Here is a 27,765-nt window from a genome sequence, read left to right as displayed (position 1 = left end):
GTTTTAAGATTTCCGTTTTTATAGTGAAAAAACAGTTACAGTTTATCAAAAACAAAACAAACAAATAATCAAATCTACGGTTTTTGGAATTATTAAGTCAAATTTCCCACGCGTTTTTTTTTGCACGGTTTCCGCAATTAACACGGTTTTATTTTGCACGGATTTTTTTTAACACGGTACGTAACCCCCGTGTAAAAAGAGACCTTAGTGTGCACACTTTTAAAAAATTAGTTTTGGGTCGAATCGGTCTCTGCATCCATGTTTTGTCGCACTGGAAATGTGTGCTAAGTTTCATCCGAATCTTAGCATGTGAATTTTGATGACTTGCTAATCATTTCCGGAACTGCTGCACAAGTGTAAAATTTGATTGATGGAATTGCAGAGGAAGATACTTGTGTCTTTCGTTGCAACTTGAGTTACATCGGAAACTATCATTTTGATGATGGCCTTGGCTTTCATCAGCGTTGCAAGTGTTCATTCGGGGACTGTAGCCTAGTTAGGCTTGTATGAAGCCTGGAAACCCTCATTATTGGCCAGAGTAGCCCTTAAAGGTGAAAAAACTATTGCGTACTAAGAACAAAATTAGGTTTTTCTTTACAGGCGAAGAAGCATGGACTTGAGCAAATAATGTCTTTCTCGGATATGAATTAAATTAAATAAAAACGAGCAGCCTTTCCTCTAGCCATTACTTATAAAGGCTAAAAATAAATGAAAACAGATAAATACAGGGACGTGCACCCTCAATCTAGAACTGGAACGAGAATCATCGGGATAAGTCGCGAGCAGTCATAACAACACATCTGCGTAATCAATTTCCCAGTTCCCATAATAGGCGGGAATCGAAAGGCAAACCCTCGTACGCTTTTGTTGAACTCCCAACGGAACTCTGCCATGCGGGCGGTCATGTCCGCGACGATGATAGTAGACGCCTAACCGAATTACAAATTTCATGCTGCTATCGGTTATGATAGTATGCTCACTGTTCACTGGGAGTCGTAATGATGATTAATGGAACATTCGGAATTCGGATGGACGGAGTACCGCTCTCGCACGTCATCCCGCACTACTTTCGGACGATGATCGAGTATTTAGTATAGTAATTGTAAAACGGAATCCATTGTCAAGAGCAGCTGCGATGGTTTGGGCTGCCTGACGGGAGAATCTTCAGAGAGAATGTGACCAGCTGCTGCTCCGAGAGTAGATCTTACTAGCTGTGAACAGAACCAGGGACAAGATCGACAGATAAGATTACTAAATCTCCCAGCATCCTCAGTATCTCGCGAGTATTCATTCTCATCTTGCACAGGCGAGTTTCATTCAGAATTCAGTGTGGTAATTCGTTATCAGTTGACCGTCGACGAGGTTATAAATTTCCACATCGGGATGAGCACCGGCTTAGTTGCATCTGATATTCGAGCCGAAGCTCTTGCTTCTTGGGAACAGAACCGGAAAGTGTGAAGTTAGCCTCCACGGAATTAGGGGAACAGTTGCAGTGGTAACCAGTTGGTGTAGGGCTGTTGTCCCAAACGAAGTGCGAACCACCGTTCGAAAGTACAACATACTCTCATAAGTGAATCTGTGATAGAAAGGAAAGGCGAAAAGCAGTAGAGACACAATCTGGCAGCATGGGAGCAGGGAACACGGCGCTGCTGGTTTCAGCACTTCTAGTCATCCACGCTGGAAAGTACTTCGTCACAGGGAATGGTACTTACTTACGACTTATATTTGGATAACGCGTGACAATCGTAGAAAAGGGGTGTGTTCGCTAGAGTCAATTGTGTTTGGAAAAAAAAACATGGCGGTAGTCAGCTACGGACCAGAACAGATTCAGGAAGTGCAAATGCAATTTTTCAATATAGTTCATTACGGCGATTGTGTGCAGTTTGTGCGCGGTGGTCGGAATGTTGTTAGTGATTTATGTATGAACCAGTGACGTTACAGAATAAAAACAACTACGTGTGAGACGTAAAAATAAAACAAACAACTTTGTAGCTATGGTGTAGAACCGCTGCTTGCCACAGCCTACTACTATCTGCTGCCTATCAGCTGTTGCCCGAATTGACTCCGACAGACTACCGTGCGTCTGCATTATGAACATCCACGAGGCACGGTAAGGCAAGGCAAGGCGAACTGTTGGCTCTGACGGCTAGGAATAATGTTACTGAGCTGACGACTCACAATGTGATTTCTCCTGATGCGCGCCACTAAGGTCAAATGAAAAACAATTTATGTAAAATCACACTTGATTAAAGTGCTTAAATATAACAAAGAAAGACGTTGTTCGAGCGAGGAGGCGTTATTACAGTTTCAATTGGTGTACCCGGCTGCAAAAAGGGGCTTCCGCTGTACCGAACCGTTTGTTCTAGGGTCGTGTGTTCGAGCTTACCAATGGCGGCTAATGGTTTTCAATTTCCTGTAACTTAGTATTAGACTAACAAATTACCAATAGGTTTATGATTTGTCAATTTTGATTCATGCCGTTTTCGCTTGATGCCAAACCAAACACAGTTTCACCCTAACTGCTGTCAAACCGTTTGTTTGAAGGTAGCTTCGAACCTAGTTTCAACGTTATTGAACTGAAAGTCGAGTCAGTTTTGAACCTGGTTTTCATATCAGGTTTGCTCAAGCCCAACACAGTTTCGTGAAAAGTATTTGTTTGATGAAACTACCCTGGGTCAGTTTCAGTTTTCGCAAGCAAAAATAACATTAGTACATTATTGGTTTGTATCGTCTAAGAATGTCTTCATATTTCGTTTATTTTCAAATTCAGTCGACGTTTTGAATCATAAATTAGTCACAATTGTAAAAATCAAATCAAATTTTTAAAGTTGAACGACTGAATGCTAAAACGGAACAGTCCAACTTGTACTATGTTCACTTTATGAGTTAAAACAAGTTTTAACTCTGATTTCATGTTTTAAGCGAAATAACATGTTTAACTTTTGCGTTATTTCATATTCAGAAAGGTCACATTAAAACATGTTTTCCCGAAATAAAATGATATAACTGTCAGTAAAGCACAACCCTGCTAGCATTTTCCGTCAATTTTTGACTATGTCAATTGACAAGCTGTTCAACAACAGCAGTCATAGTCCATCAAAGTAGCCATGTGATCATAATAAAACAAAACTGAAAACTGATACCAACGTTACCAGGTATACCTATTTCTCGGTATTTATACAGATTTTTGACCTCTATTCCACAATACAGATATGTACTCCCGAAATACCGATAATTCACGGATCACACAGATAAGTACCGATTTTGGTTTTTAGCTTGAATAGACATGAGAAAAAGTTGACGGAGACCTTTTTTTTGCTCACCTCTTGGTGACATTTTCTACTACTCAGAGCAAATTCAGCAGCTGCAAGATTCATATGGGTGGTCTATAATGTAAATGAAACTGAAACAAACGTATCCCCAGCAATCCGTTTTAGTTTTATTTATTCGACCGGTTCTACTGTCAAATTTAAAACTGGTATACATTGACGTTCTATTTTTTCTATATTTGAAACACAGATAAAACGCTGCTGGGGCTGCCAGTTTATTTTGTTATAATTTCTAGATTTAAATTTTAAAACTGACATAAATTATGCATCTAGAACTAGAACACTCATGAATATACCCTTATGTAGAAGAGATTCTGATACCGGTATAATACAGATAGATTTTTGCGCCGAATACAGATTTTTGGAAAAATGACCTGGCAACGAAGATAGGTAAAACCATTTTTCTTAGTGTGAACAGTGCGGTTTTAGCTTTATATTACTATCTTTAAAACATGTTATTTTCGGCCGGTGTGAACATAGTATTAGTTTGTTTAAGTAGTTTTGATTGCGAAAATTGTCTAAAAATATTGAGAGCAAAAACCTTGATTGCAAAACTCAGATGCAAACATCTGTGTTTAAAGAACCGACTAATTTTTATCCGGTTTTGATATTCAAAATTTTTTTGTCCGGTTTTTGCACTCATTGTTTTCATCCGGTTTTTGCATTCAAAAATACTAAACGGGTTTTCCAAACCAAGTTGCACTTATCCGATGTTTTCATTCAGCTTTTCACTTGCTCAGTTTGTTTATTTACTTCAGCTCAAACACGTTGGTAAAATTGTACAACAAATTCTGGTAAATTGGTCGATATCTGCGGTTGACATCCTCTCATATGAACAACTGAAAGCATAAATCGGATAGGTGCAACTTAGTGTAGAAAACCCGTTTAAGTATTTTTGAATGCAAAAATCGGATAAAAACATTGAGAGCAAAAACCGGACATGGATTTTGCAATGCAAGAATCGTTTAAAAACACCTTTTCTGCAAGAACCAGACAAAATAACTTTGAATGCGAAAAACCGGAAAAAACTTAACCGGTTTTTCCAAAACAATTGTATTTATCCGGTTTTTGCATTCAAAATTTGTACCGACTGTCGCTGTAGACGAAGCATAGTTTGCTTGTTTGTTGTGGGCAATTTGATCTATGCTGCGTTCCCACAGCAGCAGTTTGTGAAAATTTTGAATGCAAAAACCGGATAAATACAATTGTTTTGGAAAAACCGGTTAAGTTTTTTCCGGTTTTTGCATTCAAAGTTATTTTGTCTGGTTCTAGCAGAAAAGATGTTTTTAAACGATTCGTGCATTGCAAAATCCATGTCCGGTTTTTGATCTCAATATTTTATCCGATTTTTGCATTCAAAAATACTTAAACGGGTTTTGCTGTTTCGCCGAATGCCATTTCTCCGAAAGAGTCATGTCGCCGAAAGGGTAATTTCGCCGAATTCGTCATTAATCTTAATATCGTAATTGAAATTGATAAAAGAAGACAAATAAAGAATGATTATGTTTACTCCCGTCAGAACGGAATTCCCAAAATAACTTGTTGACTTTATTAGTGTAGCTATCAGGCAATTGTTTGCGGGATTTTCCGATAACTGAGTGCAGATGGAAAAATATCTAATGCGGCTGAAGTAAAAAAACAGCTTTGAGTAGACCGGGCAAACGAAGCGGTTACAGGTTTGTATGCAAGAGGCCGCCGCTTCCGACGGCGGGTCGGCGGCCAACTCAGCTGGCGTTGCCTCGGCGGCTTTGTACCGCCGAGCCATCTTGGCTTCGGTTATGTGGCTGCGCCACATGCGGAGATTTAATGCAAAAAAGTATTTTGACCCTAAAAAAATTACCCTTTCGGCGAAATGACCCTTTCGGCGAAACGATTTTCGGCGAAATGACCCGATCCCGACTTAATCGCTCATACGATGTAATTCATAAAGATCTAATTCGTCAAATGGCGGAAAATTTCATTTATAAAGACTTAATATTAGATTAGCTTGAATTTTACTGGTTTCGACTGTAACTTGCATTCTGCCAGCAGATGCGACAGGATGAATTTCAATACACCTTTTTCCAGCCAATCAGAAGTGCTTCTGTGGCTCAGTCGATTAACAGAAGTACTTTGCGATTCAATGATTCTCGGCTCAAGTCGCGGTGGCCGCTATCAGTATTCATTTTCTTTTAATTCAATGAATTTCATGTTATGGAATTGTAGACAAAATCTTAAATGTTCTTCCACGTAAATTTGCGTGAACTGCGGCGCTCTATTTATGGGCTTTTAATAAGATTACAGGGTTTTTTCGAAGTGTGTAGTTCTACAGTACGAATGTAGCTATAATGTCAAGCACGCCGTCAATCGACAGAGCTTCAAAAGCACATATGAATAATTGATCCATATAAATCCATACGGCGGCACTTGGTAACCGAGTGTAAATTTAACTCGGAGCCAGTAAAATGCTGCACGAATGGAATATTGCGTCACTTAAAAATTTAAGTACACTAAGCTATTTTTTATGCGGTTTTTTTATTCGAGTTTTTTATGCGAATTTTCAGAGTTATGCGGTTTTTTATACGAATTTTCAGAGTTATGCGGTTTTCTTTATGCGGTTTTTTATGCGGTACGTAAACTCGCATAAAAAAGACTTAAGTGTAGTTACAAATAATATCGTTTGTAGGATTATGCATCGCCGGGTGATTCAGCTAGTTTATTATAATATGAGCTCAAACTATGAACAGTTTTCAACGTACCTTATTCAAATGGTGATCACTATCAAAGTTGAAATTAGCCGTATAATTATCACTTTCAATTTGAATTCCTACATCGCTACCAAATCGCAAAATTTCAACATACAACTCGGAAAATACACACAATTCTCATAGCGTGTCTATGCTTCTTAATGTATTACCTTTTTTTTTTTTTTTTTAAATAACTATTTATTGGAATATGAGTTAAAATTGAATTATTAAGATTTAAATTGGGTGTTCAGCCACAAGTGGTGACTTTTCAGTCCTATTATATATATATGATTTGGTTATTACCATGAGGACATCATCTGCTTCCTCAATTCTGAGATTTTTGTGTAGGGAAAATTCTAAACCTACTTGTTTTGTGTAATGGGGAAAAGGAACTTATATACTAACTTACTAACTAATACAGAGAGCGAATCGATTCAATTGAAGATTGCATCGATTTTTGTCGGAATTTGCTTATAATATTATGTGACATTACATCTAATGGTTCTATATTTGTGAGTCTGTGTAACTCATTTGTACTAAACCAGGGAGGACGCTTCAGAATCATTTTCAGAATTTTATTCTGAATCCTTTGAAGCGTTTTCTTCCTGGTGGAACAACAGCTTGACCAAATTGGTACCGCATAAAGCATGGCTGGTCTGAAAATTTGTTTATAAATTAACAATTTGTTTTTTAGACAGAGCTTAGAATTTCTGTTTATAAGAGGATATAAACATTTAATATTTTTATTACACTTTGCCTGGATTCCTTCAATGTGATCCTTGAAAGTGAGTTTTTTGTCATACGTTAAACCTAAGTATTTAGCTTGATCAGACCATGTCAATTCCAAGCCATTCAATTTGAGAATGTGATTATTGTTTGGTTTTAGAAAAGAAGCTCTTGGCTTGTGAGGAAAGATAATTAATTGCGTTTTTGCTGCATTTGGTTTAATTTTCCATTTTGACAGATAATCACTGAAAATATTTAAACTTCTTTGTAGGCGACTGCAGATCACTCTTAGATTTCTACCTGTGGCTAACAGACTTGTGTCGTCACAGAATAGCGATTTCTGACAACCAACGGGTAGATTTGGAAGATCAGAAGTGAAAATATTATACAAGATTGGAGGTACACTCGAACCCTGCGGAACACTGGCTCGTACGGGTAGCAATTCAGATTTACAATTCTGATAGCTAACCTGAAGAGTACGATCAGTTAAATAATTTTGAATCATTTTGATCAAATAAATAGGAAACTGGAAATCAGACATTTTTGCTATTAAACCTTTGTGCCAAACACTGTCGAATGCTTTTTCTATGTCTAGAAGAGCAACTCCAGTTGATAACCCAGAAGATTTTTTTGCTTTTATCATGTTCGTTACTCTGACAAGTTGATGAGTAGTTGAATGTTCATGACGAAATCCAAACTGCTCTGGTAAAAAAATTGAATTCTCATTTATATGAGTCATCATTCTCAACAAGATAATTTTTTCAAAAAGTTTACTGATAGAAGAAAGTAAGCTAATTGGTCGATAACTTGATGTTTCTGCTGGGTTTTTATCAGGTTTGAGGATAGGAATTACTTTAGCGTTTTTCCATCTTTTTGGGAAGTAAGCTAATGAAAAACACTTGTTGAAAATTTTAACCAGGAGTCTCAAGGCAACATCGGGAAGATTTTTAATAAGAATATTAAAAATTCCATCATTACCAGGAGCCTTCATGTTTTTGAGTTTCCTAATAATTGATTTAATTTCATCAAAATTCGTCTCAATAATGTCATCGTGTGATAACACTTGGGTTGAAATATGATCATATTTCAGTGAGACTTCATTTTCAATAGGACTCACAACGTTTAAATTAAAATTGTGGACACTCTCGAACTGCTGAGCGAATTTTTTGAGCTTTTTCGCCATTTTTAAGAAGCTTTTGATTTCCTTCCTTGCGAGCAGGAATTGGTTTCTGAGGTTTCTTAAGAACCTTAGAAAGTTTCCAGAAAGGTTTAGAATATGGTTTAATTTGTTCAACTTCTTTAGCGAAATTTTCATTTCGCAAAAGAGTAAATCTATGTTTAATTTCTTTTTGTAAATCCTTAACTATGTTTTTCATATCAGGATAGCATAGGAAGAGAACGTTGATATTGTCGTCGACGAACATTCTTCAACCGAATGAGCAGTTGAAGATTGTCATCGATGATAGGAGAATTTAATTTAGTTTGAGCTTTGGGAACTGAAAGATTTCTAGCTTCGATAATATAATGATTCAAATTATCAATTGCTGTGTCGATGTCCGCAGAATTTTCTAAAATAGTTTCATGATCCACATGATTTTCAATGTGAGATCTGTAATCCAACCAATTAGCTCTATGATAGTTGAAAATAGAACTAATTGGATTAATTATAGATTCGTTGGAAAGTCTGAATGTTACAGGAAGATGATCTGAGTCAAAATCAGCATGAGTAATCGGTTCACTACAAATGTGACTTTGATCTGTTAGAACCAGATCAATTGTAGACGGGTTTTTCACGGAAGAGAAACAAGTAGGATTACTGGGATGAAGAACTGTAAAGTAACCAGCTGAGAGTTGATTATGAAGTATTTTACCATTACTGTTATTTTGCCTACAATTCCACTGGACATGCTTAGCATTGAGGTCCCCTATTACGAAAAATTTCGATCGATATCTTGTAAGTTTTTGCAAATCGCCTTTAAAGAAATTTAATTGTTCGCCGGTGCATTGGAATGGCAAATATGCTCCAGCGATGAAATAAATTCCATGAATGGTTTCAACTTCGATTCCCAAGCTTTCAATAACTTTAGTATTGAAAGAAGGTAAAATTCGATGTTTAATTTGCCGTTGGACAAAAATGGCAACTCCACCACCAATTCCAGTAAACCTGTCAAATCGATGAACCACATAATGTGGATTACTTTTCAATTTGACATTTGGTTTAAGAAAAGTTTCTGAACAATGACAATATGAATTTTGTGAACTTTGAGAAAATTATAAAATTCATCTTCACTCGATTTCAAAGATCGAGCATTCCAATTTAAAATATTCAAATAATTATTTAACATCACTGTTAAATTTTAAATTCATTATAATATTATTTGCAAGTTTCCATCCGATTTGAAATGCTTCAAAAAGTGATGAAGTCGAATTCATTTGGATGATCATTTGAAAAAGTTGATCTTGTAGGTAGATCATTTTATTTTCAGTTATATCGCCTAAATCGACTTCATTTAAAGAAGCGAATGGCATTGAAGGAATATTTGTAGGTAGACTGCCATTAGAAGAAGATGATTCGGCCGGTCTACCTATTAATAAATTGTTTTCGTTAGAAGAAGAACTGCAAGGCGGTCCTGTGTTTTGATTATTTACATTAGAAGAAATAGGAGATAGATTTCTACCTAATATACCAGCATAACTGACATTAGAAGAAGATGATGACGAGGTCGATCTACCTGTCAATAAATTGTTTTCGTTAGAAGACGAATTGGCAGGTGCCTTAGAAGAATTTTCAGGTATGTTCTGTAAATTTAAGGTCGTTGATTTGACTTGTTGTCTAAGCGAACGAGCGTTTAAAATTTTTTCCCTGACAGGACATTTCAAATAATTGGATTTATGATTTCCATTGCAATTTGAACATGAAAATTTATCAGTGGTTTCATTCATTGGACAAACGTCTTTCGAATGCGATTTACCACAATTCAAACACCGTATATCCATATGACAATTTTTGGTTCCATGGCCGAAGCCTTGGCAACGACGACATTGCGTTAAGTTTGCAATACGATTATGCCGTTTATAATGTTCCCAATGAATTTTAATGTGGGAAATGAAACGTACTTTTTCTAAAGTTTTCAAATTGTTTACATCACTTCGATTGAAGTGTATTAGGTAAAGTTCATGGGAAATTCCAGAGCGTGGTTTAGAAGTACCATTCGCTCTTTTTTTCATAAGTATTACTTGGGAAGGGGCAAAACCAAGCAATTCTTTTATTTCATTTTTAATTTCATCAATACTTTGATCATTTGATAATCCTTTCAAGACAGCCTTGAAGGGTCTGTCTGATTTTATATCATATGAATAAAATTTATGAAGTTTTTCGGACAAATATCGAATAAGACGTTCGTAATCTTCCAATCCATCCACCAAGACTCGACATTCTCCTCTTCGTCCGATTTGAAATGAGACTTTTACTTCCGGGAGAAAAGTAGAAAGCTCAGTACGGAATGCTTTGAAGTCGGAAATCATCACCGTCACTGGTGGCATAGATTGATGTTTCTTCCCAGAACGACAAGCGTCCATTTTGGGAATTTTTGAAGAATTTTCTTCTATGTCGCTACAATCGGATTCAGGAAGAATCTCGTAAATATTGTTAGACGGCATAGGATCAACGGAAGGGAAATCCGTCCGTTGTCTTTTATTTTTACATTCAGATTCTATAAGATCGTGAATGTTATTAGAAAAATGTTGAATAACGGATTGTGATTTATTCCGTATTGAATTATTTTTAGCCTTAGGCTTGTTGCCTTTCCGGTTGGACGCAGGCATTTTTGAAATTAATGAAATTTTAAATTAAATTAACTAGGCTAAATTAGTCTTCGATTAGACTCCTAGCTAGCCTTAAAAAAGGCTGATTAATTTCTTAGTCACTCTAATATCACTCTTTGTATCACTTAGTCACTCTAATATCACTCTTTGTATCACTTAGTCACTTAGTTAGTGATTCAGGTAGCCTTGAAAAAGACTGAAGCCTTGAATCAATGAAACTCTAGGTAGCCAGAAAAAAATTCCAGGAGCCAAGAGCTATACGCGTGCGGTGCGAACGACTGTTCAACACCGACTGAATGTATTACCTTTATTTTTGTGTTCAGTGTTGCTAGTTGACTGGATAACTGAACAAAGTACATTGTCTGTCTGACATTGTACCTGATATCGTAAAACGTGTCCTTGAAAATTTAACGGAGTGTTCGGGGGGCGGCAAACTACATACTTTTTGGAACTTTTTTTTTTCGCTCGCCTAAATCACCTATCCGGAGATGAAGTTCAGCTTTGTTTCTTTTTTTTTGCTCACTAAACCAACGATGGGGGCGGCAAATCTCTTATTTTGCCCCCAGGCGCTGAATTTCCTATGTACACCACTGTGAATAGGGAACATCGAATCGTTACCGTTACTCAGCGACATGTAATATTACTTTGCCTGAGCATTAATTATTCATTTTTCGACAGAATTGTATGCAAAAGTTTATTATCTACTGGATGTATTTTTTCAATTTTTTAGTAAAAATGAAATGAATAATTTTTTAACCATCAATTTTTGATGGAATATTGGTTTTTCAAATATTCATAAATATTTGTTCATGTAAACGGCATTATCGTGAGCATGTAGAGAACAATTACTTAACGCAACGAGTTTTTCAGATAAAAATAGTTTTTAGTCGGATTATTGAGGCGTGTATCGATAAGTAGTTAGCAACACTCAAACAGTTATTACTCTGAAATGGCATAATTTTTTGCAGCGTGCTTTGCGGTGACATGTTTGTTTACATGTCAATAACAGCTGCGCAATCGATTGGTTTCGGTACAGTTTATTGTTTCAATGATGAGTCGAATTGATCCGGAAACGCGAAAGAAAATTCTGCACACTTTATGCTCAGAAAATGGTGTCACGTACAACGAAATTGCAAAACGGGTGAAGGTGCACCACACCAGTGTCAAAAATATTATCGAGAAGTTCGGTAAGACCCTTTCCATGAAGGATTTGCCCCGATCCGGTAGGAAAACGGTTCCCAGCCAGCCCGGCCGGGACTTAAACGTGGTTGAGTACATCAGGAAAAACCCATCAGCGTCGACGCGGGATTTGGACAAGTAGTTCAACACCAGCATCGGGATGATTCAACGGATCAAAGTTCGGAACTCCCTGAAAACAGGTACAGCAAGTTCAGGCCAAAACAAGAGCGCGAAAACTGTATAACAGGATTCTACAGAATAAAGACGGATGCATCCTGATCGAGGATGAAACCGGACTGCCCGGACCGCAATATTATACGAAATCGGTGTACCAGGACCTGGACGACGCTGACACCACGGTGACGATGGAAAAGTTGGGGCGGAAGGTGTTGGTCTGGCAAGCAATTTGTACCCGTGGTTTGCGATCGTCGATTTTCTTCACGAAGGGCACAATTAACGCCAAGGTGTACGAGGAAGAATGTTTGAAGAAGAGAATGCTGCCACTGTACAGAAAGCATAAGGGGCTGACCATAAAAGACGTGACCTTTTGTGACAGGAGTAAGGGCGGGAGGTTTTTGGAATTTGTATTTGGTGATACTCTAAATATTTTTTTAGATTGATTTATGATTTATTAAATTGAATGACGTGAATACGAACAAAACTGACACAGTTCCGAGTATCGATAATCGCACGTACTAGTTGATTTGCTGTGTGAAATTTTCATACTTTCAATATTTCACCCGCAGAATTGTAACGGTGCAAATTTAAGGCGGAACACACTGAGAAAAAATTTTTAGGGTTGTGCAGCGGACACGACACGATCACAATGACATTAAAAATGCAATGTTTAAATTTGAATGCCGGTTGAAACTAAGTAAAACAAGCAAAAAGAGAATTATTCCGTATCTCTATGCGTCGGTTTTGCACCATACGCTTTGTGCGATGATTCGTTCAGTTCATGCCGTTGAAATTTTGAGTGCCTTATTTCACTTTAACTGCTCGTTCATACCAAACATTTTAGAAAACGTCAAATTTGAGTTATTTGTGGTGATCACATATTACTGAAAATTTTATCATTAATTGCTAACAAATATTTCCGATGGTTACGAGAAAAAAATAACCTGCTGCGTAAAATACATCAAGAGTTATTCACGATAAAGTTCTACCCATTCTTGTACAGAGTGATTTTTGAAAAGGCGTCCCATAGTAAAGTAAGTTGTTTTCACGACGAATCAGTACATCCAGAGTAAGTCGAAATTTAAGAACTTCCGATTTCATTGAAATATGGTAACGGCTCCAGTAGTCATATCATGAACGAAAATCATTAGTAAAAGTGAGATCTGCTGTCTCTGTTCGATAGATTGCTCTTCAGGGTAGGATGAAAATAAGTGCATTTATTTCGAGTTTTCACGTCACTATAACAGCAGTATTGAACAAGCTTCGACTATTTTTTTTTCGTACAATCGAAACAAAAATGTTGAATGCGATTTTTTTCCCAATTTGTTGAATGAAAGTCGAGTAATTGGCGAAATAATATTGCGGCTCTTCTAATAAGATGACTATTGTTACAACAGCCCTATTTCCTTAACTTCTTATTAAATTTTGAGAAAAGGAAGAAATGCGTTCTGTCCTGCAGGTGCGCTTTATCTTGTTTCGCCGTTCTCTATTTTTTGTGCGTTCCTATATAAATATAATTCCAAGCAAAACGAAATGCGTCCTAGTCCTTCTTGGTCGTCTAATTTTGTCACAAAAAATAATTATACGTAGCTCCGTACGTCATTCGTGATGACCTCTTATGCAATAAAACCACGAATCTATTGAAATTTATGATTCTCCATTGAAAATCACAGTACATTAACCCACATCCGGAAAGAAAAACCAAAAACAAATCCCAAACATGGTCGAATATCGCCATGGAAACGGCGATGGTCCCCTTTCGCGAAGGCCTGACACTGAGGTTAACCGTCCGTACTACGTCAGATTGCTAGAGTAAACAACAATGCAATGATTACTGTTTTACAACACAGTCCATCTTTTCGCACCCGTCTGCCATCGAGTACGGGAGACCCTTTGTCTAGACCGAGCCAAGCGATCGAGGTTGGTTTGTTTTGCAAATCGAAAATTTTACGTCCGTTATCATCACTCGGCCACACTTGGAGTAATCAAAGCTCGGCTCGGCTGGTCAGAAGGACAATGTGAAACTTGGGGTGGTTCGAGAAGGAGTACATTTTTCGGACCGTACCCAACCTCGCAAAACTCAGTTCATTATTCAGTGTGATTTCCAGAATATCCAGAGTAGGCGAAATTGCCGAGATTTCCATGGTTATGAAACAGTTTTCCTGGTCTCCACTGCTGATGATCAAAATTTTATCGCCAACCAGAGATTACTCGATGATTTCTATCGGCGGCCAACAGAATTGTACACGGGTAAAAATCCATTGCCGGCACCATGATTAAAAATCATGAAATCATTAATCATGTCTATCCTGAATAATAAGTCATGATTTCATGAGCAAAATGATGGGTATCATGCACAATAACACATCTTTCATGAAAATTTTCATGATATCAATCATTTTGCTTATGAAATTTCATGAGAAGGCATGGTTCATGATTTCATGATTAAAAAATCATGGTACCGGTAATAGATTTTTATCCGTGTATGGTCGAAAAATCAGAAGTACAAGTATACAAGATTGGAGCAACGCTTGAACCTTAAGAAACTCCTGTGGTAATCGAACGGGTAGTGATTGAGATTTATCATTCTGATAGCTTATCTGGGAGGTACGATCAGTTGAATAGTTTTAAATCAGTTCGATTAAATAAATTGGAAACTGGAAGTCAGACATATTTATTCAATTAAATCTTTGTGACAAACATTGTCAAATGCTTTTTCTATATCTAGAAAAGAAACTTCAACGCATAAATCACAAGACTGATTTGCTTTTATTGTGTCAGTGACTCTAACAAGTTGATGAGTAGTTGAATGCTCAATTCGAAATCCGAACTGCTCTGGTGAAAAAATCGAATTCTCATTTATATGGAACATCATTAAGATATTTTGACGTCAGTACATCTTACTTTACCATGGGCCGCCTTTTCAAAAGTCTGTTCAGAATTCAGTTGAAGGTTACAGATTCAGAAAATAAAATTATGACTCTGGTACTGGAAATGAATTTATGTTCGGAATTTGAGTCCGGACATCTGATCTAGGATTTCAACTTCAGAATTTTGGAACAAAATTCAGGATATGATTTTTAGTTCTGGATTCTGGAACAAAGTTTTAGATCCGAACCTCAATTTTGTGACCTTGGCTTAAGGCCAGAATTTTATTCATGAATTTATCTCATTTCCAAAATTCAGAATCTGCATGTTGAAACTAAATTTGGAACATGGATTCTGGAACTAGATTTTGGAACTTAATTCAGTTCCATGATGCGGTAAGTCCATGCCTTCCACACAGCACTCCTGAGGTCGATTCCTATCGCCGCACATAGAGGCGAATGACCTTAAAGTTAAAACCTTTATAATTGAAACAAAAAAAGTTCCTTTATTTAGGTTCGGAGTTCGAGTTCAAAATTCAGATTCACAATTCTGGAACTAAACTCATGAACTGAATTCTCTATCTGGTTTCCGAACCAGAATTATTCAATTGGGTTTGGAGCCGCTTCCATATTTCGTTTTACCTTTTTCCATAGAAAGTTATTGGAATTGCTGGAAAACCCAACTTTTGAACGGAGCCTCGAAGACCCATAGTGTTATATACCAGTTCTACTCAGTTTGACGAGATCGGAAAATGTCTGTGTCTGCACTTTTCGAAGGTATTTTACCGCTCAATTTTCTCAGAGATGACTTAATCGATTTTAACAAGCTTAGGCTCGTTTGAAAGCCGCTGTCAGTCCATTGATCAAGTTCAAAGATTAAATGGCTATAACTGTGGAATCTCCACAGGACTACCACTGTATAATTGGAACTACCGACTAAAACACTTTGGATCTCCAACCCTGCCTCACCGGAACTACAATAGCGGTCTATGGGACCATAAGAGCTTTCATTTGAATCTAAGTTTGTGAGAATCAGTTCAACCATCTCTGAGAAAATTGAGTGACATTATTTGTCACATACACACAGATATACATACATACACACACAGACAGCCCCGGGGCCAGACGGTATCCCGAACGTGGCTCTAAAGGCGGCTATAATCACAAAACCGGACATGTTCAGGGAGGTCATGCAGAGATGTCTGGATGAGCGTATGTTTCCAGACATTTGGAAAAGGCAGAGGTTGGTACTACTACCGAAACATGGGAAACCCCCAGGGGACCCATCGGCGTATAGACCAATCTGTCTGATAGACACTGCGGGAAAGCTCCTTGAGACAATCATCCTCAACAGGCTATCCTCCTTCATAGATGAGGCAGAAGGACTGTCCAGCCAGCAGTACGGGTTTCGCAGAGGCAGGTCGACGGCGGACGCCATAACATCGGTGGCAGAGGTAGCTATCCAGCGCAAACGACGAGGAATCCGCTACTGTGCGGTAGTAACGCTAGACGTTAAGAACGCGTTCAATAGTGCTCGTTGGGCAGACATTGCTGATTCCCTACTTCGACTGGGAGTACCGGAAGGGCTGTACAAGATTCTGGAAAGCTACTTCCAGAACCGAGTATTGCTCTACGAGACCGACGAAGGCACACGTAACACTCCAATCACGGCTGGAGTACCACAGGGATCTATCTTGGGCCCGATCCTGTGGAATATAATGTACGATGGAGTACTGAGGTTGAGGCTCCCTCCGGGTGTCAAGATAGTCGGGTTCGCGGACGACGTCACACTGACAGTCTACGGCGAATCCATCGAAGAGGTCAAACTGAGTGCATCACACTCAATCTGCTTGGTAGAGGACTGGCTGCGTAGCAGGAAGCTGCAACTCGCGCACCACAAAACAGAGGTGATGGTGGTAAACATCCGCAAATCGGAACAGGAGGCGTTGGTACATGCCGGAGATTGCGTGATCCCCTCCAAGAGATCACTGAAGCAATAGGGTGTGATGCTTGACGACAAACTCAGCTTCAGCAAGCACGTTGAATACGCTTGCAAGCGCACATCAAAAGCGATCGCGGCGCTCTCTAGATTGATGGCCAACAGCTCGCCTGTGCGCTCCAGTAAACGTAGGTTACTGGCAGGAGTGGCAGTTTCGATCCTCAGGTACGGCAGCCCGGTATGGGCGTCGGCACTTGGTGTGGAACGCAACGCACAGATGCTGGAGAGTACGCATAGACTGATGTGTCTTCGCGTGATCAGTGCATACCGCACTGGATCGAGGGATGCGGCCTGCGTGGTTGCAACTATGATGCCTATCGGTCTGATAGTGAAGGAAGACGCGGAGTGCTACAGCATGCGAGGAGACCGGAATGCCCGTAGGGCCTCCAAAGCCGCTTCTCTACGCAGATGGCAACAAGAGTGGGACAGCTCAACCAAGGGTAGGTGGACACACCGACTCATACCTAGGGTCTCGAGTTGGTTAGATAGACCTCACGGAGAAGTGAACTTCGGCCTGACGCACATCCTCACAGGCCATGGGTGCTTCAGATGGTACCTCCACAGGTTCGGCCACGCGACATCCCCTGTATGTCCTGGCTGCCCAGACGAGATCGAGACGGCAGAACACGTCATGTTCGCATGTTCCCGTTTTGCGGCTCAAAGGAGTGAGCTACTGGAGGCATGCGGCATTGACACCACACCGGAGAACCTGATACAGAGAATGTGCCACTGCGTAGAGAACTGGAACGCAATGTCGACCGCGGCATCCCACATTGCGGGCATACTGCAGGGGAAATGGAGTGCGGATCAACAACAGGCAGCCGCGACCGCTAGCCGCCTGTAACCGTAGTAGGCTCAAGAGGGATCAGCGAATAAACGTCGGTCCGGGAGAACCTCCTTCGCCGGGGAGCTCTTCGTCGGAGTAGTCTAGATCCATCGTCGGGGACTAGACGAGTAGTACGTAAAACTGTTAGGATCGTCGGGGCGCCAGTGAACCGGAAGCTATTCTCCAACCGGAATCACTGGATCGACCTCGGCACTACTTCGGGTGTTCCGTGTGGTGTAACAGAGAACTCGGTGTCGGGAGAACTTCCTCCGCCGGGGAACTATCCGTCGGAGTAGTCTAGATCCTTCGTCGAGGACTAGACGAGTAAATCGTGGCGTAATACCGCTAGGATCGTCAGGGCGCCAGTGAACCGAAAGTTATCCTCCAACCAGAATCACTGGTTCGACCCAGGCATCCTCTCGGTCGGGCGGTGACGGGTATCGAAAGCGTCGGTTTCGGAAGGGCATCCTTCGTCGGGGAACTCTCCGTCGCTGTAAACTAGATCCTTCGGCGGGGGCTAGTCGAGTAGTCGCCACAACACCGATTCGGGTCGTCGAGGCGCCAGCGAACCAGAAGCCATGCTCCAACCGGAAACGCGGGACCGACCTCGGCACTCCATCGGGTGTCCCGTGTGGTGTAAGAGACTCGGTGTCGGGAGATTCTCCTTCGCCGGGGAACTCTCCGTCGGAGTAGTCTAGATCCTTTGTCGGGGACTAGATGAGTAGATCGTCGCGTGGTACCGCTAGGATCGTCTGAGCGCCAGTGAACCGGAAGTCACGCTCCAACCGGAATCATTGGATCGACTCAGGCATCCTTTCGGTCGGGTCGTAGACGCGTACCGTAAGCGTCGATTCGGGAGGACTTCCCTCGTCGGGGAACCCTCCGTCGGTGTAGACTAGATCTTTTGGCGGAGACTAGTCGAGTAGTTCCGCGACGTAGCATCAGTTTTGGGTCGTCAAGGCGCCAGTGAACCGGAAGTTACCCTCCAGCCGGCATCACTGGACCGACCTTGTCATCCAACTGGTCGATCCCTCGAGAGCAGGATGCTGATCCCCATTCTGCATAAATCTGGGGAGGATGCTGTGAGCACCAATAGCCTTCCACCTCGAAGTAATACCTAGCGGTGGTGCCGGGGAGGTAGGGTTGGAGATCCAAAGTGTTTTAGTGGGTAGTTCCAATCAACAGTTGGGTAGTCTTGTGGAAAGTCCCACACTCCGTGCGTAAATGCATTTCACCTTGTAAAAAAAAAGACATTTTGTGATCTCGACCAACTGAGTAACTGAGCCCTCCGGGCCTCCGTTCAAAAGTCGGTTTTCACAATGTTGTTCGTTGCCTTGTTTCACTTCTAGAATCGATTTACTCTCATTATCTACTTAGATTGAACCTAATTAAACCCACTATTTAGCATGAATTTTGATTTTTAGAAATAACAGGAGCGCAGGGGCTTACGCAATATTTGAACCAGCCCACAGTGCACTATGGTCCGAAACGGGAAATTAGAGTGACAAAAATATTTTCACTATTGAATATTAGTTTTTTGTAGTTGATGGCTTCACAAAAGTTGTTTATAATCGAATGGTGCTCCTTTTGATGAAAAAAGTTACTAGGGTTAAATCTGAAATCTAACTTTCTTAATTGAACTCAAAAATGATTTTGTTGCACAATAAAGTTGTAGGAAATTTTATTTTGAGCAACTTTGCAGAATAAAGTACCCCTCTAGCTTTTCATTTGATCGAGTTACATCAATTTTCCCGAATAAAAGTGAAACGTTCTACGGAAAAGTTGTCTTCAGAAGAGTTTTTGAACTAATCATTGCTCACAATTTGGCTCAACCAAGCTTTTTCATATGAGCTACCATTAAAAAGTTATGATTGTTTTTTCATCAAAAACTAGTCAAGCTTCAAATATCAATATTCATTAGATGCCAGATCGATAAAAATGTATCCTATGCGGTTCCTGAAAGGTCATAATATAAGTAAAAATTTAAGAGAAAATTCAGTCGGTGTTGAACAGTCGTTCGCACCGCACGCGTATAGCTCTTGGCTCCTGGAATTTTTTTTCTGGCTACCTAGAGTTTCATTGATTCAAGGCTTCAGTCTTTTTCAAGGCTACCTGAATCACTAACTAAGTGACTAAGTGATACAAAGAGTGATATTAGAGTGACTAAGAAATTAATCAGCCTTTTTTAAGGCTAGCTAGGAGTCTAATCGAAGACTAATTTAGCCTAGTTAATTTAATTTAAAATTTCATTAATTTCAAAAATGCCTGCGTCCAACCGGAAAGGCAACAAGCCTAAGGCTAAAAATAATTCAATACGGAATAAATCACAATCCGTTATTCAACATTTTTCTAATAACATTCACGATCTTATAGAATCTGAATGTAAAAATAAAAGACAACGGACGGATTTCCCTTCCGTTGATTCTAATGCCGTCTAACAATATTTACGAGATACTTCCTGAATCCGATTGTAGCAACATAGAAGAAAATTCTTCAAAAATTCCCAAAATGGACGCTTGTCATTCTGGGAAGAAACAACAATCTATGCCCCCAGTGACGGTGATGATTTCCGACTTCAAAGCATTCCGTACTGAGCTTTCTACTTTTCTCCCGGAAGTAAAAGTCTCATTTCAAATCGGACGAAGAGGAGAATGTCGAGTCTTGGTTGATGGATTGGAAGATTCTATCCGATATTTGTCCGAGAAACTTCATAAATTTTATTCATATGATATAAAATCAGACAGACCCTTCAAGGCTGTCTTGAAAGGCTTATCAAATGATCAAAGTATTGATGAAATTAAAAATGAACTAAAAGAATTGCTTGGTTTTGCCCCTTCCCAAGTAATACTTATGAAAAAAAGAGCGAATGGTACTTCTAAACCACGCTCTGGAATTTCCCATGAACTTTACCTAATACACTTCAATCGAAGTGATGTAAACAATTTGAAAACTTTAGAAAAAGTACGTTTCATTTCCCACATTAAAATTCATTGGGAACATTATAAACGGCATAATCGTATTGCAAACTTAACGCAATGTCGTCGTTGCCAAGGCTTCGGTCATGGAACCAAAAATTGTCATATGGATATACGGTGTTTGAATTGTGGTAAATCGCATTCGAAAGACGTTTGTCCAATGAATGAAACCACTCATAAATTTTCATGTTCAAATTGCAATGGAAATCATAAATCCAATTATTTGAAATGTCCTGTCAGGGAAAAAATTTTAAACGCTCGTTCGCTTCGACAACAAGTCAAATCAACGACCTTAAATTTACAGAACATACCTGAAAATCAAAAAACCGTTACAAATGCCACGCCTAATTCTTTTAAGGCACTGATTTCTTCGAAACAAAAAACAGGTACGCCTGCCAATTCGTCTTCTAACGAAAACAATTTATTGACAGGTAGATCGACCTCGTCATCATCTTCTTCTAATGTCAGTTATGCTGGTATATTAGGTAGAAATCTATCACCTATTTCTTCTAATGTAAATAATCAAAACACAGGACCGCCTTGCAGTTCTTCTTCTAACGAAAACAATTTATTAATAGGTAGACCGGCCGAATCATCTTCTTCTAATGGCAGTCTACCTACAAATATTCCTTCAATGCCATTCGCTTCTTTAAATGAAGTCGATTTAGGCGATATAACTGAAAATAAAATGATCTACCTACAAGATCAACTTTTTCAAATGATCATCCAAATGAATTCGACTTCATCACTTTTTGAAGCATTTCAAATCGGATGGAAATTTGCAAATAATATTATAATGAATTTAAAATTTAACAGTGATGTTAAATAATTATTTGAATATTTTAAATTGGAATGCTCGATCTTTGAAATCGAGTGAAGATGAATTTTATAATTTTCTCAAAGTTCACAAAATTCATATTGCCATTGTGACAGAAACTTTTCTTAAACCAAATGTAAAATTGAAAAGTAATCCACATTATGTGGTTCATCGATTTGACAGGTTTACTGGAATGGGTGGTGGAGTTGCCATTTTTGTCCAACGGCAAATTAAACATCGAATTTTACCTTTTTTCAATACTAAAGTTATTGAAAGCTTGGGAATCGAAGTTGAAACCATTCATGGAATTTATTTCATCGCTGGAGCATATTTGCCATTCCAATGCACCGGCGAACAATTAAATTTCTTTAAAGGCGATTTGCAAAAACTTACAAGATATCGATCGAAATTTTTCCTAATAGGGGACTTAAATGCTAAGCATGTCCAGTAGAATTGTAGGCAAAATAACAGTAATGGTAAAATACTTCATAATCAACTCTCAGCTGGTTACTTCATAGTTCTTCATCCCAGTAATCCGACTTGTTTCTCTTCCGTGAAAAACCCGGCTACAATTGATCTGGTTCTAACGGATCAAAGTCACATTTGTAGTGAACCGATTACACATGCTGACTTTGACTCAGATCATCTTCCTGTAACATTCAGACTTTCCAACGAAGCTATAATTATTCCTATTAGTACTATATTCAACTATCATAGAGCTAATTGGTTGGATTACAGATCTCACATTGAAAATCATGTGGATCATGAAACTATTTTAGAAAATTCTGCGGACATCGACACAGCAATTGATAATTTGAATCATTATATTATCGAAGCTAGAAATCTTTCAGTTCCCAAAGCTCATACTAAATTAAATTCTCCTATCATCGATAACAATCTTCAACTGCTCATTCGGTTGAAGAATGTTCGTCGACGACAATATCAACGTTCTCGTGATCCTGCTATGAAAAACATAGTTAAGGATTTACAAAAAGAAATTAAACATAGATTTACTCTTTTGCGAAATGAAAATTTCGCTAAAGAAGTTGAACAAATTAAACCATATTCTAAACCTTTCTGGAAACTTTCTAAGGTTCTTAAGAAACCTCAGAAACCAATTCCTGCTCTCAAGGAAGGAAATCAAATACTTCTTACAAATGGTGAAAAAGCTCAAAAGCTAGCTCAGCAGTTCGAGAGTGTCCACAATTTTAATTTAAACGTTGTGAGTCCTATTGAAAATGAAGTCTCACTGAAGTATGATCATATTTCAACCCAAGTGTTATTACACGATGACATTATTGAGACGAATTTTGATGAAATTAAATCAATTATTAGGAAACTCAAAAACATGAAGGCTCCTGGTAATGATGGAATTTTTAATATTCTTATTAAAAATCTTCCCGATGTTGCCTTGAGACTCCTGGTTAAAATTTTCAACAAGTGTTTTTCATTAGCTTACTTCCCAAAAAGATGGAAAAACGCTAAAGTAATTCCTATCCTAAAACCTGATAAAAACCCAGGAGAAACATCAAGTTATCGCCCAATTAGCTTACTTTCTTCTATCAGTAAACTTTTTGAAAAAATTATCTTGTTAAGAATGATGACTCATATAAATGAGAATTCAATTTTTTTTCCAGAGCAGTTTGGATTTCGTCATGAACATTCAACTACTCATCAACTTGTCAGAGTAACGAACATGATAAAAGCAAAAAAATCTTCTGGGTTATCAACTGGAGTTGCTCTTCTAGACATAGAAAAAGCATTCGACAGTGTTTGGCACAAAGGTTTAATAGCAAAAATGTCTGATTTCCAGTTTCCTATTTATTTGATCAAAATGATTCAAAATTATTTAACTGATCGTACTCTTCAGGTTAGCTATCAGAATTGTAAATCTGAATTGCTACCCGTACGTGCCGGTGTTCCGCAGGGTTCGAGTGTAGCTCCAATCTTGTATAATATTTTCACTTCTGATCTTCCAAATCTACCCGTTGGTTGTCAGAAATCGCTATTCTGTGACGACACAAGTCTGTTAGCCACAGGTAGAAATCTAAGAGTGATCTGCAGTCGCCTACAAAGAAGTTTAAATATTTTCAGTGATTATCTGTCAAAATGGAAAATTAAACCAAATGCAGCAAAAACGCAATTAATTATCTTTCCTCACAAGCCAAGAGCTTCTTTTCTAAAACCAAACAATAATCACATTCTCAAATTGAATGGCTTGGAATTGACATGGTCTGATCAAGCTAAATACTTAGGTTTAACGTATGACAAAAAACTCACTTTCAAGGATCACATTGAAGGAATCCAGGCAAAGTGTAATAAAAATATTAAATGTTTATATCCTCTTATAAACAGAAATTCTAAGCTCTGTCTAAAAAACAAATTGTTAATTTATAAACAAATTTTCAGACCAGCCATGCTTTATGCGGTACCAATTTGGTCAAGCTGTTGTTCCACCAGGAAGAAAACGCTTCAAAGGATTCAGAATAAAATTCTGAAAATGATTTTGAAGCGTCCTCCCTGGTTTAGTACAAATGAGTTACACAGACTCACAAATATAGAACCATTAGATGTAATGTCACATAATATTATAAGCAAATTCCGACAAAAATCGATGCAATCTTCAATTGAATCGATTCGCTCTCTGTATTAGTTAGTAAGTTAGTATATAAGTTCCTTTTCCCCATTACACAATACAAGTAGGTTTAGAATTTTCCCTACACAAAAATCTCAGAATTGCGGAAGCAAATGATGTCTTCATGGTAATAACCAAATCATATATATATATATAACAGGGCTGAAAAGTCACCACTTGTGGCTGAACACATTAAATTGTTTTGAACCCTCAACGACGATTTCGATGAAAACGACAGCAACGATACACAAATGGACGACAAAACAATCAGTTAACCAACTAACCCCTCAATCAAACATTTATTTGATTTTATTTCCATGCAAAATGTTCTAGAAAAAATCTGCATTCATTTTCGCAAACCAATTATATTTTAATGAAATAAACCATTTCAGATTGAAGTAGGTTAGTGATGAAGAAACAATCATAACTATTTACTGTTAGCTCATAGAAATAAGCTTGGTTGAGCAAAATTGTGCGCAATGATTAGTTCAAAAACTCTTCTGAAGACAACTTTTCCGTAGAACGTTTCACAAAAAAGTTAGAACAAAAAAAGTGATTTTTCAAGAGCCACCCTACTTTTATTCGGGAAAATTGAAGTAACTAGAGAGGTACTTTTTTCAGCAAAGTTGCTCAAAATAAAATTTCCTACAACTTTATAGTGCAACAAAATAATTTTTTGAGTTCAATTAAGAAAGTTAGATTTCAGATTTCAATCTAAACGAGGACCACCCTAGTAATTTTTTTCATCAAAAGGAGCGCTATTTGATTACAAACAACTTTTGTGAAGACACCAACTACAAAAAACTAATATTTAATAGTGAAAATATTTTTATCACGCTAATTTCCCGTTTCGGACCACTGTGCCAATTATTGCTGTAAGCAGTCTAAATCAACAAAAATATGAAATTGTTTTGAATTTATAAATACTGCCATACATTTATGCGAATGTCTTATTTAATATGTCCTATTTATATTACGTTTCCAAAAATGAACCGTGCTAAAATCGAAATGATATTGTACACAGTCTATTTGGTGCTCAAAACCATTTGCATAGAACAGTATACAAAATTGTGTTTCACTTTGCTTCCAGGTATTGCTTTCTCATTCACCTCTTAAAACTTCTACTACTGGATTAGGGAAAAAAGTCGCTTACATAAAAATATCGATATCTCCGTTGAAAAATGGATGTTGACTTAAAACTTCAACGTGCTCGAAAAGTTTGCTTAGTTCGTCGAGCTGAATCGGTTGGTATATGACCTCCGGGCCTCGGAATTTTTTTAAAGCTTGAGTAATTTCTATAGCTATTTTTTATATTGATGAAAAAAGGGTAATAAAATCCAATACTGTAAACTGTATAACATCAACACAGTGAGAAAATAGACCCTCAACGACGATTTCGATGAAAACGACAGCAACGATACACAAATGGACGACAAAACAATCAGTTAACCAACTAACCCCTCAATCAAACATTTATTTGATTTTATTTCCATGCAAAATGTTCTAGAAAAAATCTGCATTCATTTTCGCAAACCAATTATATTTTAATGAAATAAACCATTTCAGATTGAAGTAGGTTAGTGCTGTCCGACAACCACCCTATCATGTAATTGACGACAAATCGAAACCATCACACCAAGATTAACACAAGCTGAAAACAAAATCAATGTTGCCGTTGTTATTGACTCCCAAAGGTCACCGCGCTCCAAGGCGCCATTTTAATTTATACTAGATAGTGAAAGTCCAGTGCTAACCAGTCTCAGACTTGGTACAGTTTCTTTTGACCTATTTATTTTTTTAGCTTCGTTTCCTAATTGACGAACACTTTCTGAATGAAAACCGACCGACGGGGTTGGTTATTCAATTTTGTTCATTGACACAAACGAACCTCCGAATCATTCAGAAACCGAACCGTTGATTGCTAGACGCCACACCCCGTCTAAGAAAAAAAAAATTGCACACACACACGCACCATTCGATAGCTCCAGCATAAACTTATGATCAGTTCTGTTTCGACGATTTTTTATTGTTTCAGCAATTGAGAGCAATTGTGTGCTGCCACTGAAACCGGACTGGTCCTTTTTCTCGCCCCTCATCTTCAGCCAGGATGGGACGCTGATTTCGACGGAGAATGTGAGCGACGAAACGGAAGACATCACACTGCCGGTCGGTACCGAGGTTCTGTTGTCCTGTGCTCCCAATTATTTCCGTGAATTTTCCTCCGAGAAGGTGCTGAAGGCGAAGTGCAAAAAAGACAAAACGCTGGGTGAGTGTGATCTTGATTCCTAGGTACCGCCTTAGGTCAATTGATTTGAAGAAGGTATCTTCGTTCCGTTTCGTTCTAGTCGTGAATGATCTGGATAAGAACTTCGTGTCGGAGCTGTCCTGCGAGGTACGCTCGATTGAGGAGATCATCGTTCCCGTACGAGGTTGCCCAACGAGTGCCCGTTCGATCGAATACGGCTATGCAAATCCTGTCCACGACAAGTCATACATCCTGGGTGAAGCTTGTTACGATGTGAAACGAGGTCAGACCTTGTTCGTACACACCAAGATCAAATCCACGAGCAACACGGTAGACGCGCTGGCCCTGAAGACCATCAACAATGCCAACTACTTCCGCCAGGAACATCCCACCTCGCGGTACAAAATCGAACTGAACAAAGCTCTGAACATCAACGATCAGGCCGAACGGTTCAAGGGTGTGTTCGGAATTAAAAATGTTCCGAAAATTGAAGCCCGCCGTTACGTGAACGAAGAACTTCTCACGCACAAGCAGTATCAAGCGGTGCTGAAGCTGGCCTGGAACTATCAAATTGTCAAAGATCTGGACGCCCTGGACAACTTTGACAGTCTAGTGGAAGACATCACGGAACTGGATGCGACCGAGGTGGAAATCTACACCGGAGCGCACGGTGTGCTGCAGCTGAAGGACAAACACGACAACAACGTGGACGTGTACCTCAAGGAGAACCGGTTCCCGGTGCCAAAGTTCCACTGGACGGTGGTCCGTTCCGAGGACAAAGCGGTCGCGTTTGCCGTGTTCAACAAGGCACAGCTGTCGGAGAAGGAACGCGAGAAGGATTCCTTCTGTCCGAGTATTTGCGATCAGCTGTCGTGGATCAGTTCGCTGAAGGAGAACGACTCCTACAGCAATCCGGCGCTCGGATACGTTCTGTGCTGTGAGCTGAACGATTTTCGCAAAACGATCAAGGAGATGCCACCGATTAGCGGTGTGAAGCACATCCTGAAGTAGTCGAGCCGTTCTGCTGCCGTGTGGGCGGGGCGGAGGGCCACGGTCCTAGTACGACACTATTTAAAAGACATGAAACAAGAAAAGCGCTGGCATGTGATTTAAATTTTTAGTTTAGTTTTTTTACTAATTAAATTATGAAAACTGAACCGATGCGTAGATTGCTCTCTTACGATAGGTATATGAATAAAAGTACAACCGTTCCTATTTCAAGAGTGAGTTTTATTCTGTCGGGCACTGAGAAGGGTTTACAAATATTCACACAAGCTGGCTTTTGAGTGAATGCGAATTGCCAGGCCTTCCGTTTGACTGTTCTCCTTAAAGTCACTTTCCTCACCGTATAGAATGTCAGTTTGTTTTGAATTGTATCTCGCTAACAATTCCCGATGAACAATGGGTCGTACAGAGGGGTCTCGTATAACGCGGTACAC

The 27,765-nt window shown here is 39.0% G+C and overlaps 1 protein-coding gene across 2 annotated transcripts; it reads left to right on the top strand.

The window, feature by feature from the left end:
- Positions 1–1,297: 1,297 nt before the first annotated feature.
- On the top strand, positions 1,298–27,547 carry LOC131430476 (uncharacterized). 2 transcript variants are annotated; one of them, XM_058595492.1, is made up of 3 exons: positions 1,298–1,704; positions 26,087–26,347; positions 26,427–27,547. In XM_058595492.1, the coding sequence occupies exons 1-3, from the start codon at positions 1,626–1,628 to the stop codon at positions 27,335–27,337; spliced, it is 1,251 nt and encodes a 416-aa protein (XP_058451475.1). In that variant the 5' UTR covers positions 1,298–1,625; the 3' UTR covers positions 27,338–27,547. The 2 variants fall into 2 exon arrangements, with proteins under 2 accessions (XP_058451475.1, XP_058451476.1); XM_058595493.1 differs by having other exon boundaries at positions 1,301–1,704; positions 26,117–26,347.
- Positions 27,548–27,765: the final 218 nt, after the last annotated feature.

This window comes from Malaya genurostris, chromosome 2, assembly GCF_030247185.1.
Source record: "Malaya genurostris strain Urasoe2022 chromosome 2, Malgen_1.1, whole genome shotgun sequence".
Taxonomy (NCBI): Eukaryota; Metazoa; Arthropoda; class Insecta; order Diptera; family Culicidae; genus Malaya; species Malaya genurostris.
Note: the sequence above shows the minus strand (reverse complement) of the source record. Positions and strands in the feature narration are given on the sequence as shown.